The sequence below is a fragment of the Oryctolagus cuniculus genome, chromosome 3, assembly GCF_964237555.1.
Source record: "Oryctolagus cuniculus chromosome 3, mOryCun1.1, whole genome shotgun sequence".
In the NCBI taxonomy this organism is placed as follows: Eukaryota; Metazoa; Chordata; class Mammalia; order Lagomorpha; family Leporidae; genus Oryctolagus; species Oryctolagus cuniculus.
Genome location: NC_091434.1, coordinates 4148631 through 4160758, shown reverse-complemented (window position 1 = coordinate 4160758; position 12128 = coordinate 4148631). Strand labels below are relative to the sequence as shown.

At 62.7% G+C, this 12128-nt stretch overlaps 1 protein-coding gene across 17 annotated transcripts in view; it reads left to right on the top strand.

Annotated features, from left to right (window-relative positions):
• Positions 1-12128, top strand: part of AGAP1 (ArfGAP with GTPase domain, ankyrin repeat and PH domain 1) — a 527130-nt gene that overhangs the window by 200731 nt on the left and 314271 nt on the right. For all 17 annotated transcript variants that reach the window (XM_070071490.1, XM_070071487.1, XM_070071488.1 and 14 more), the window contains 3 exons: positions 2028-2113; positions 6029-6170; positions 9416-9550. In XM_070071490.1, coding sequence (XP_069927591.1) covers positions 2028-2113; positions 6029-6170; positions 9416-9550 — 363 coding nt within the window. The remainder of the gene's footprint in view (positions 1-2027; positions 2114-6028; positions 6171-9415; positions 9551-12128) is intronic.

Here is a 12128-nt window from a genome sequence, read left to right as displayed (position 1 = left end):
CCTAACCGTGGGCCAGAGGCTGCCGCTGAAGGCCCGCTGGCAGAGTGCTACTGGCCAGCCCCGCCCCGGAGGGACCCGGGACCCCAGCTCATGTCTTGGAAGCGTGGGAGCTGCCTTGAACTCGCTCAGAGAGCTCCGGACACAGGTGTTCTCGTGCGATTGGAGGGTTTTAGAAGCCAGCGTGAAAGCCAGCCTCCATAGGCTTGATGTGAAGCGGTCGGTGCCCCGTGGCTGTCTCCCTGGCTCTGCCCCCCCCCCCCGCCCCCCCCGGCTCCCGCAGGGGCTCCCAGCGCCTTCCCCGCAAGCCCCAGGAAGCACACCGGTGGGAATTCGCTGGGAAGAGAGTCGACAGATTGCCTTTTCCTAGGTTTTTTTTGTTTTTCTTAAGAGGGTTGAAATCAGTTAATCTCCCCAAGAAATAGCTAGCTCCCAGCATCCTTTGTTTAAAAAGTCATTAAAAGAAAAAGGAAGTGCTGTTGGTTAGCACCAGGCCCTCTGCACGTGTTTCTGTGGAGAGCAGAGCTGTTAGACACTCGCTGCGTCTTCCGAAAAGGCAGGCGTTGTGCGTAACATCCGGCCCACCCCGTGCTGCCCCCCGAGGCGGGCACTGTGCCCGGTCCTTTGTGCTCACTTGGCACTCCTTGCCCGCTGGGAAGCTGTCAAACCCGTCTGATGGCCGGCGACGCGGAGGCGCAGAGGTGAGCAGCTGGCAGAGGACGGCCCAGGGTTCAGGCCCGTGCTGGTCTCTGCGCAGCTGACCTCAGTGGTCCCCAGCCAGTGTCCCGCGAGCCCTCCCACCTTCGGGGGCCCCACCTGGCCGATTCCCAGGGGCTCTGCCCTCTCCTCCCTGTGACTAGGGGAGGGGAGCAGCCAACTTTGTTTGAAAGCTGGAAGGTTGTTCTTCGTTTTTGTCACTGAACACACTGAAGAAGTGTGGCTTCCGGCCCATCAGTGTAGGCGTCAGTGTGAGTGCACACGTGTGTTCCTGTGCGTGTGCAGCTCGCACGGGAAATCCGTTCCCCCAGTGGCCTTCTCTGGTTGCTGTCACTTCTTGGGGTACGGTGGGGCGAGGTGGTCCCGAGGGACCAGACTCAGGCAGGGATGGGGGGTCCCGGTCACAGGGGCAGGAGCGGGTGTGACCCTGGGTAGCCAAGGGCAGATGTACCGCCCCGGGGCTGCTGGCGGTGCTCCCGTGGTGTTCCCAGTGTGTTGTGATTTGGAGTTCAGGTGGGGTTTCTGGACGCCACCTGCACAGAGGAGCCGAAAGGCAGAGCCAGGGTCTGGCGCGTTCCCGTCTGAAAAGCGAAAATCGTGAATCCTGCGAGGTAGCAACTAGAACAGACGCAGGGCCCAGGCTCCCGAGCGGCCGACTTTGTCTTTGGGGCTGGCGCAGGACCCAGCCTGGGGTCCCGTTCGGGTGCTGTGGACGTGAGGGGCCAGCCTGTGGGGGTTCCTGTGTCTGCACCCCGTGCCCGTGGTCGGTCCCTGGTGGTTTCCCGCCGCTAACCCGGCGTGCTGCCGCGCTGCTGTGTGTCGGCCTGTGCGTGTGCGTGCCGGCGCCCCTCGTAGTTGCTGTCTAACACGTGTGTAGTAGTCCAGCCCCCCCCCCCCTTACTCGTGAACTGTGATTCTGGAAACACCATCGTCATGCTGTTCTGTGTTTTCCTGCCAGAACTGGGTTTCCCTTGAGGAGAACACAGGTCCTCAGCCCTGTTGTCTGTCGCAACGCCACAGCCCAGGCAGCTGTCGGGCACGGCAGGTTTGCCTCCCGTGCCTGCGAAGCCACAAAGAGAATGACAGCCGCTGTGTCCTGTGCTTCCTGCAGGACAGTGCCCCGCCCAGAAACCCACAGGGCTGCTGAGCCATTCAGATCTGGTTCCTTAAAGCCTCTGCTAGAGAGAGACGCAGGCAGTCACGTCCAGGGCTGTGGCTGGGGGCATGTGTTCCCACAAGGGAAGCCCACGTCTCTGCCCTGCCCCGTGCCCAGTGTCCCCTCTGTAACGAGCTGTTTTGTGTGTGTGTGGCAGGTGGCAGGTTCAAGAAAGAGATTGTGGTGGACGGCCAGAGCTATCTGCTGCTGATTCGTGATGAAGGGGGCCCCCCGGAGGCGCAGGTGAGTACTGCACGTGCTGCCTCTGCCTGTTAGGGTCCTGTTGGAACCAGCAGATCCGGGTTTTGTCGTGCGCGCTCCGAGGAGGGGACACAGAAACCCTGGAACACGGGCTGTGGGCCCGAGTCTTTCACCTTCTGGTTTTGAATAGGGAGGAAAGGCACCATCTGCCCTTATTTGTCAACTCCGTTAAAATAGCATCTGGGACTTGCTGCTGTTTTTTTGTTGTTGTTGGCTTTGTTTTTGCTTTTTGCTCCTTTCCCATCCAGCAGCCTGACGTGTGGAAAGCTGCTGTTTGGACGTGGAGTCTCCTGTTCCATCCGTCAGAGCCGGCTACTGTCGATGCGGAGGTAGCCAGGCACCAGGCGGAGCCGGCCAGCCCATCCATGAGGAGGTAGTCAGGCACCAGGCGGAGCCGGCCAGCCCATTGATGAGGAGGTAGCCAGGCACCAGGCGGAGCCGGCCAGCCCATCCATGAGAAGGTAGTCAGGCACCAGGCGGAGCCGGCCAGCCCATTGATGAGGAGGTAGCCAGGCACCAGGCGGAGCCGGCCAGCCCATCCATGAGAAGGTAGCCAGGCACCAGGCGGACCCGGCCAGCCCATTGATGAGGAGGTAGTCAGGCACCAGGCGGAGCCGGCCAGCCCATCGATGCAGACTCAGTGCTGCACATTGCCGTGGGGTCACTTCTGGGACTTCCCCTGTTGTGAAAGTGATGCCTAGGACCAGAGGGTGACCCCAATGAAAGGTGTTGAATGTGGGGCCAGCACCGTGGTGCAGCGGGTTCAGCTACTGCCTGTGACGCCGGCATCCTGTGTGGGTGCCGGTTCCAGTCCCAGCTGCTCCACTTCCTACCTAGCTCCCTAACATGCCGGGAAAGCAGTGGAAGACGGGCCAGCCCAGGCCATTACAGCCATTTACAAAGAGAGAAAAGGTATTGGATGTTGGGTGGTTGAAGGCGTGGTGCGCACACGTGGGACTGCCACGCGGCTACTTAGGATGCGTTAGGGGTTTCCCGTGGCCCGCTGATCTGAAACACCACTGGTTGTAAGACGCACCAGGACGTGAGAGGAAAACACCACCGGTCAGACTGTGACGCCATCGGTAACGAGGTGTGTTCTGACGTCGGGGGGCTCAGGTGTGAAAAGTCCCCTCTCGACACTGACTTGAGTCGTGGTAGGGAAAGGTCCTGTAGTTGACACAGCAGAAGCGAGGAGTGCTGGTGGCTCAGTGAGCTGAGCGTCAGTGAGGCAGGGTGAGTGTGGCGCAGGCCGAGTGTGGCACGGGGTGAGTGTGTGCAGGGCGAGTGTGCACAGGGTGAGTGTGCGCAGGCCGAGTGTGCATAGGCCGAGTGTGTGCAGGGCGAGTATGCACAGGGTGAGTGTGGTGCAGGCCGAGTGTGCGCAGATGAGTGTGGCACAGGGCAAATGTGGCGCCCAGCTGCTGCTGTCCTAGGCCCACAGTGGAGGTGGAGCTGAGCTCCTGTCTCAGTCGGGCTCAGCCCCGTGTGTTCTGCCACAGCGAGGGCTCTTCCGCCCAGGTTCCCATGCGGCCAGCGGGCAGCAGGACACTGCAGGAGGCAAGGTGTGGGAGTCCCCGGGTCCCCTGTCCCAGCGTTCCCAGCCCATAAGCACTGTGGAGTGAGCAGGCACGGGCTTCCTGCTCACCCTGGCAAAGAGCAGTCATTGGCAGTGTAGACGGACCCCAGGGACGGGTCGAAGCCTGCAGGAGCCGTCTTAGTGGCTCCCAAAGAGCTGTGCTCCCTCCCACGCAGAGACGGCGGGGCCTGTGGCTCACCCTGATTGACACAGGAGCTGCAGTGAGGGCCCGGGTCAGAGTTGCATTGTGATGAGAATGGCCTCTAAGACTGAGTAACTACCCGGCCTGGGAAGCAAGGCCCAGGGAGGAGGTCGTCTTCCCCTCCTTGAGGTGGCTGTGGGGCAGGAGAGGTTTGACTGCTGGCCGTGGGGTCAGGGCCGCCCGTGTTACTGCACAGATCCCTACTAGAAAGTCCACCATGGGCAGACGAAACCCAGCACTGCCTCCCGGGGGCCGTGTCCTCTGAGAGGAGCTCTTCCCTAAAACCCGTGGAAAATTCTGCATGGCCTAACTGCTTGGACTGTGCCCCGGCTTCCGCTAGCGTGATCCGTCCCTTCCCTGCAGCCGCTGTAATTCATTAATGAAGCCATCACTTTATGACCAGCAGCTGTTTGTTATTTGTGTCTCTGATGCTGATGTCACAGCTGCACGGGGTGACGCCGTTGTCTCCTGTCATCCCCGGGCCCGCCCCAGGGGAGGTCATTCCTGGTGTTAGGATGAGGAGCTGGTGCCCTGAGAGCTTCGGCCACAGCTTGCTGAAGGGGTTAAGGCCAGGTGCACCTGCTGTCCCGCCCCCGTGGAGCTCCCGATGCCTCTGCCCTGAGAGAGCATTTGCTGAGCTGCGGGTCGGCCCCTGTTCTAGCAAACGCCTCTCCACGGAGGACCTAACCCCGGTGGAAGTCAGCGTTCCTGGTACGGCAGATATCCTGACAGCCTGGAAAATCAGGGCTGGATGAGACTGCAGGTCTCCCTGTGGCCACCGGGGGCCGCTCAGGGCAGCTGGCAGGTGGTGGGCACCCCGATAGAGCTAGAGCAGCGGTCTTACCCAGCGCCCCAGCACACCAGGTGCCCAGGCAGTCGGCGCACCCTGGGGAGGATGGAGGCGGGTGTGTGTTTGCTGCACGTGGTTCTGCCCACTCCCAGCCTCCGTTCCCACGGCTGAGGTCTGGCCCTGGGAAGAAGCCCTCTTCCCGTGTCCGCTTCTCCAGAGAAACAAGAAACACCATGGAAGGCGGAGGAATCGAAGAGGAAGCGCTGCTGTAGCCGGGCCCTTGCACCTGTGTCTTCCCAGGCTCACCCCGAGGCTTTGTTTCCCAGTGCTCGCCCTCGCTTAGTCTCAGGAGCGTCACCAGGACGCGTGGTGTTCCGCGGTGTGGTTCTGTGTGCGTCTCACTTTGCAGCCTAACCCACCGTGAGGGGGTTGCTCAGCACGCAAGACCACCTGAGAACAGCGTCTTTTCTAGAAAGAGGGCAGGGTTTGGGAGCTGGTTTTCCATTTTCACGTGGACAGAGAAGGGTGTCCGGTGTCAGACAGACTGGAACATGGGTCTTCCGTGTCGGGCAGGGAGTGGGCGGGGAGCCTGGGAGCTGCGTGGGCCTTGGCACCCCCGCGCCAGCCTCGCCGGGTGGTGGTAGCAACGAGGGAGGACACGGGCCCCCACAGAGGACTCGGCGGAGGTCAGGCAGAGCGCGGTGAGCGGGCAGGGTGGAGCCATTGTCGCGGCATCCTCCCGTTTTCGTGAATTTCCCTAAAAATAAACCACAGTTTCCTCTGAGGGCGTCTGCGAGGGCCCAGCGGCAGCTTAGCCTTTACCACACGAAGGGCTGCCCGCACAGGGGAGCGGCCAGCAGCTGGGTGGGCGCGTTTCCGAAGCAGGTTGTGGTGCCCCGAAAAGCACCCCCACCCCCAGCCTGGGGGACCAAGAGACTGAGAGTGACACATACTCACTCTCACACACACTCCCTGGTTTACCTTAGTGGCCGCCAGTAGCCTTGAGAGGCTCTGGGGGAGGCAGGGTCACTTCCTGTCCTCAAGGCAGGGGCTGGCTGGGTGGGGCGGAGGACAGGGGCATCAAGGCCAGAGATGACTGAGTGGTCTGCGTTCTGAGTGGCCCGGGTGGGGACAGGGCAGGGAACATGGAGGCTCGGAGTGCTCGGAGGACTCTGGGATGCAACAGTAGCCCACCCCAAGGGAGGCAGAGGGTCAGGTGTCAGAGCCACGGGGTCCCCAGGCCCCGCCATCCCAGCTGGCGCCAGGATTCCATGCTCCCCCCCTCCCCCAAGCCTCTCCCTCAACTCCCGCCTCTTCTCTCTCTTGCAGTTTGCCATGTGGGTGGACGCGGTCATATTTGTCTTCAGCTTGGAGGACGAGATCAGTTTCCAGACGGTTTACCACTACTACAGCCGGATGGCCAACTATCGCAGCACGGGCGAGGTCCCTCTGGTGCTGGTGGGCACCCAGGGTGAGTGACGACCGGCCCACGCTGAACATGCACTGGGCCCCAGGGGCTGGTGGGCACCCTGGGTGAGTGACGACCGGCCTGAGCTATGAGCGTGCACCTGGCCCTGGGGCCACTAGTGCTGGTGGACACCCAGTGTGACATCGTTTCAGAGTGTGCGCGTGTACCAGGCCCTAGGAGCTGCATCTGGGTACGAAGGAATTCGGAAATGGTTTAAAGAAGGAATAATTCCCTACGGAAGGCTTACTTTTTACAGTGAGGATTTGTGACACAGAAATGAACTGTCCTTTCCTGATCCGATTCTGTGGAGAAGCCACTCGGACTACAACATCGAAACCTCACACACACAGCCCAGGTGCTCTGAGAAAGGTCTCTTTTCTCTCGGGTTCGGTGCTGTCATCTGTTAATGTTCTCTTCTGTGAACCAGCTATGAAGAATCTAAAAACTTAAGCCTCTTCCATGCTCACTTCTGACGTAGAAGTTTGTTTTATTCTGTCCTTATCAGTGTCTTATTTTCAACACAGCGGAACTTCAGGAGTCTAGAACCACACTGGGTGCATTTCCTGCTTTATCCAGGTCCCTTAGAACGGTCTCCTGCCTAAGTGACCATCACGTGGCCGCGTCAGACACAGGGTCCTTGTTCTTGACGTCACGTAGAATGTTTTAAGAACCTGATGAAGGTCATCATGAAAAGTCTCATCCGACATCCACCTTATAAAATGATCATGGCAAGAGAAACTGTTAGCTTTTTATTTTTTGAGGGGGGGCTCATTTCTTTACGATTAGTGCGTGTGGTTTGCCCTCCTGTGTCCCATGTGAGAAGTCGGCCATGTAGAGCAAACAGGAAAGTTCACCACATGCATCGCACTAAGGTGGAGTGTAGTGAGACAGCCTGGCTAGGACTCAGCAGAGCCCCCTCTCAGGTCTGCATGAGAAACAGTGTGGAACGCAGCAGCAGCTTCTCGGAGGTCTTGGGTTTTCCTGGGGAGACACCCTCCGCGTGTGTGTTTTAGCACACGTGTGTGTGCTGACCCATGGTCACGCTCACGGCTAACATCTGCTCAAAGGCTGTAGAGGTTCTTTGTGCCTTGGGCGCCCCCTGGTGGCCTCTGGGAGACAAGGACGCAGGGCTCAGAATCAGAAGTTACCAGTCCTTGGTATGCTTAAGCAGACTTGGTGTGTTTAATGGAGCGTCTTGAACATTCTTTTAATGCCATAAAGTGGGGACTTTCCTCAGGCAGGTTCTGCCTGAAGGTGCCTTGAGCTTGCAGAGATCACTCCCAAGTAGGCGCCTCTTCCTGTGTGCAGAAGAATCGATCGGGGTATTTGCTGAGCAGAACCCACAGGGGGCCTTGGAGCCGCTCGGGTCCCAGTTTGTGTGTTGGACTCATGGCCTTTGTTGCTACGGAGTCACCGTGGCCGACAGGTTCCCCGTCTGGCCCGAAAAGATCAGATTGGGTCCGTTTGTTTTCTCCACCCAGCCCAGCGTTTCTGTCCTGGGTCTGAGCGAGACCCCGGGTGCTGGGGCTGCACGCGCCTGGGCGGGCAGGCTGGGCTGTGGCTGGGTGACCCTGACCTCTGCCTCTCGGGGCTCCCGTGTGAACTCCCTCAGGGGACCTCACGGGATTCTTGGGTGGCCCTGTGGTCTGTTGTCTGCCGTTTCGGGGTGTAGCCCTTTGCACTGAGCTCCTGCGCTCACGACAGAGGCAGCCAGCTGGCTGGCCCCGTGCATGGCGAGCGGTGTGGCCCTCTGAGTCTCCCGCCCATGCCTCGTGCCAGGGCTGCCCCTGTGGCTGCGGATCGAGTGTGCCGGTGGGAGCCTGGCCACTCACCAGGCAGCGGGAAAGGAACCTTCCAGCTCAGGCAGCCTCAGCCAGACCTGAAGGATGAGGAGTGGGGGCTCCATGTCCAGTCTGTGGGGAAAGCAGGACCTGTCAGGACTGTGGGGTGCGGTGGACAGGTGAGCTCCTGTGAGGTCAAGTGCTGGGCGCGGACTCCTTCAGCTGGCGACATGGACACAGAGTGGGCTTTCCACCCACCGTGGGGGGCCCAGGTCAGGGTGCTGTTGAAGCCAAAGGGGTGCTCTCTGGCCTGGTCCCCACTTTGCGCAGACGCAGACACACTTCCCCCACTGCCTTCTGAAGCCTTTTGGTCGCTCAGATGCGCTGGCCTGTAAGACAGGTGGCAGCGCAGGAGTTCTGTGTCTGTGCCCCTCTCCCAGGCCTTGCCCTCCTGGGGTGCACCAGAGACCCCTGAGTCCCGGCCAGCGAGGAACTGCCTCTTCGGGCCTCCTGCTTAGGGGCGAAAGAGAAGACAGGGAAAAGGAAAGAAACAGTGAGAATACCCGTCCTGACGATGGCCGGTTTTTATGCTGTAAGAAGGGGAGTGCCCCTGCCGATCCCTCAGAGTCGGGGACGCAGCTGCTGCCGCAGGGCGCTGTCTCTGCGCGCATGCGCAGGCGGGCTGCCGGCCCTCCGCAGGGAACTGGACGGGGCAGGGGCCGGTACGGCCTGACTTCTGTTCCGGGAGCGCAGTGGCTGGAGCTGGCGCCTCTGGCCCTGGAATGCCTCCATCTCCCCGAGATGGCGCTGGGCGGGCGGCCGGGGCAGAGGGGGAGGCGGGGGCAGGCCCGCCCATCCAAGTGCCCTGCGGCCCCCAGCGGCTCCGCTGCAGCCTTGGGTGGCCCTCGAGGCCCTCCAGGGAGTCCTCAGCACAGGGCCTGTGGGGCAGAGCCTGTGGGACCACCAGGTGTCGGCCCCCCGGCCCTGCTCCTCTCCCCACCCTGCCCCTGCCCCCCAGGCTGCCCCTGGGCCCCGCTCCTGTGGTCACGGCTTCCTGGTCGCCCCTCTGCCTCCCTCCTCCCCTGCACACGGAGCCCACGGTCACCCACCGCGCCTCCCTCACCCCCCCGCGCCCCCTCACCCGCCTTGCCCCACCTCACCCCCGGCCGCCCCACCCCCTCACCCCCCCCCGGCGCCCCGTCACCCCCCCCGCGCCCCCTCACCGCCCCGGCGCCCCCTCACACTCCCCCGCGCTCCCTCATCCTCCCCCCGGCGCCCCCTCACACCCCCCCCCGGCGCCCCCTCACACCCCCCCCGGCGCCCCCTCACACCCCCCCTGGCGCCCCCTCACACCCCCGGCACCCCTCCACCCCCCCCCCCGGCGCCCCCTCACACCCCCCCCCCCGGCGCCCCCTCACACCCCCCCCCCGGCGCCCCCTCACCCCCGCCCCCCGTGCTGTCTTGCAGACGCCATCAGCTCCAGCAACCCGCGGGTGATCGACGACGCGCGTGCGCGGAAGCTGTCCAACGACCTGAAGCGCTGCACGTACTACGAGACGTGCGCCACGTACGGGCTCAACGTGGAGAGGGTCTTTCAGGACGGTAAATAGGGGCGGGGGGCGCCTGGGACGGGCGGGAACCCCGGAGCCGCCGGCCGCCTGTCCCGCTTGTGCCCGGAGAGGGCCCTTCCCCAGGGGCCCGCCGGTGCAGGGCTGGGGGCGTCGCACCCCGAGGCTGGGGCCAGGGGGCGGGGTGGGGGTCACACCCCGAGGCTGGGGCGCACTGGTGCAGGGCTGGGGGTCACACCCCGAGGCTGGGGCCCGCTGGTGCAGGGCTGGGGGCGTCACACCCCGAGGCTGGGGCCGGTGGGTGGGCTAGGAGCGTCACACCCTGAGGCTGGGGCCGGGGGGCGGGCTGGGGGCGTCACACCCAGAGGCTGGGGCCGGTGGAAGAGGCGGGGTGAGGGTCACACCCCTGGGGCGTCGCACCCGAGGCTGGGGCAGGCGGGGGGGGGGGGGGGCGTCACACCCCTGGCACCTGCTGGTGGCGGCTGCCAGCCGGAGGGCACACGGCCCCGCGGTGGGGGTCGGGGGAGGACGGCCGCGCTGTCCAGGGGCCTGGGGGAAGTCAGAGCTGGACGCCTGGGAGCGGGACTCTGACCAGAGGGCCCGGAGCGCACCTCCGGACGCTGCCTCCCCTCTGGCGGACACGCAGGGGTCTTAGGTCCGCTCCGTGGTGCGGGCCCTGGTGCCCCGGGGGCCGTGGGGCAGGCCTGGCCACCCAGCCTGGGGATGGGGCCCTGAGCCTCCTGCCACTCTCACACCCCTTCACCCCTGTGGTGCGTTGTGGTTTTTATACCCTGGATTCGCCTCGCGGCCTCGCAGGTCCTCGCCTGGTTTTCCCCCACCACTTAGTCCCTGTGCCCCGCGTCACCTCTCCCCTTTGCCACAGCGCTGGCCTGGGATGCAGCCCCGAGTCCCGTGGCTCCCCGGTCCCTTCTGTCCGTCTTCATCCTGGGCCTGCTGGCACAGCCCTCTGGGGAGGTGGACCGATCGGCGGGTGGAACCAGGGTTGTTGACAGGGTAGTGAAACTGTGCACACGCGGCAGCCGTCATCGGGGTGGGGCAGGGCTACCACTGGCCGTGCTGAACGCACCCCGCCGTGCAAGTGCCGTAGATGGCCCCAAACTGGGGCCTGTCGCTCAGTCTGGCCAGCTGGTGGTCTTGGCACGTAGAACTTTCTGGAAGCCGCACCACACCCATGTGTTGCTGGGCTGCATTGATTTCCTGCCTGTTCCGGAGATTAAGGCGCTGACCTTAGCGCCGCAGGTGAGTGTGTCCTCCGTGGCTGTCGGGTTTACCGTGGCTCTCCACAGCGGAAGGAACTTAGAAATTACCTAGTACCCGAGGACAGCAAAGTCGCAGCGCTCTGCGGCCCAGCGCCCTGATCCGCCTGATGATACACCAGCAGTGGCTGGAAAGACAGCTGGAAGGCCGCGGTGAGCTGCCCGCCCACCGGCCTGGTGTCTGGGAGGTGCCCACCGGCCTGGTGTGCGGGGAGCTGCCCGCCCGCCTGGTGTCCGGGAGGTGTCCACCGGCCTGGTGTGCGGGGAGCTGCCCGCCCGCCTGGTGTCCGGGAGGTGTCCACCGGCCTGGTGTGCGGGGAGCTGCCCGCCCACCTGGTGTCTGGGAGGTGCCCACCGGCCTGGTGTGCGGGGAGCTGCCCGCCCACCTGGTGTCTGGGAGGTGCCCACCGGCCTGGTGTGCGGTGAGCTGTCCGCCGGCCTGGTGTCTGGGAGGTGCCCACCGGCCTGGTGTCCGGTGAGGGCCTCTGGCTGCCGAGTTCCGACACGGTGGAGAGCAGAGAGGGAGGAGGCGGACTCCCTCCTGTTGCTCGCTGTGTGGGCACTGGGCCTGCTGTGAGGGCCCCACCCTCCAGGACCCGATCACCTCAGAGGTCGGGATTTCACCAGCTAGGACGTCCTGGGTGTGGGGCAGGTGGGCACCCTGTGTTGGGAGCATTTCTTTGATGCCGGCCGGTTGGGGTGGTGGCGGGAAGACGGGCGTCCCGCTCCAGGGTGGTGATCTTAGAACACTTGTGGCAGTGCTGTGTGCCCCCCGCGCCCACGCACTGTGCACGCTCACTCCACGTTTTCACAGGCCTGGGGGATTTCCACTTCATGATTCTCTCATTTAAGAAACAGTAGATGACTACGGAATATTTGGATTTTACAGAATCTGACAAGGATGAATGTCCACTTTGTTATGGTTATGTGACTGTTCTGAAGTTTTTTTACTCTTTAAAATATTTTTATTTATAGATAAAGTTCTTGAAGTTATCCTGCTTACGCAGTAATTATACAGTATGTACTTTTTTTTAAAGAAAAGATTTATTTATTTATTTGAAAGGCAGAGTTACAGAGAGGCAGAGAGGGAGGGAGGGAAGGAGGGAGGGAGGGAGAGAGGTCTTCCATCCGCTGGTTCACTCGCCAGATGGCCGCAGTGGCCAGAGCTGCACTGATTCGAAGCCAGGAGCCAGGAGCTTCTTCCGGGTCTCCCACGCGGGTGCAGGGGCCCAAGGACTTGGGCTGTCCTCTGCTGTTTTCCCAGGCCATAGCAGAGAGCTCAATGAGAAGTGGAGCAGCCAAGATTTGGACCAGTGCCCATATGGGATGCCGGCA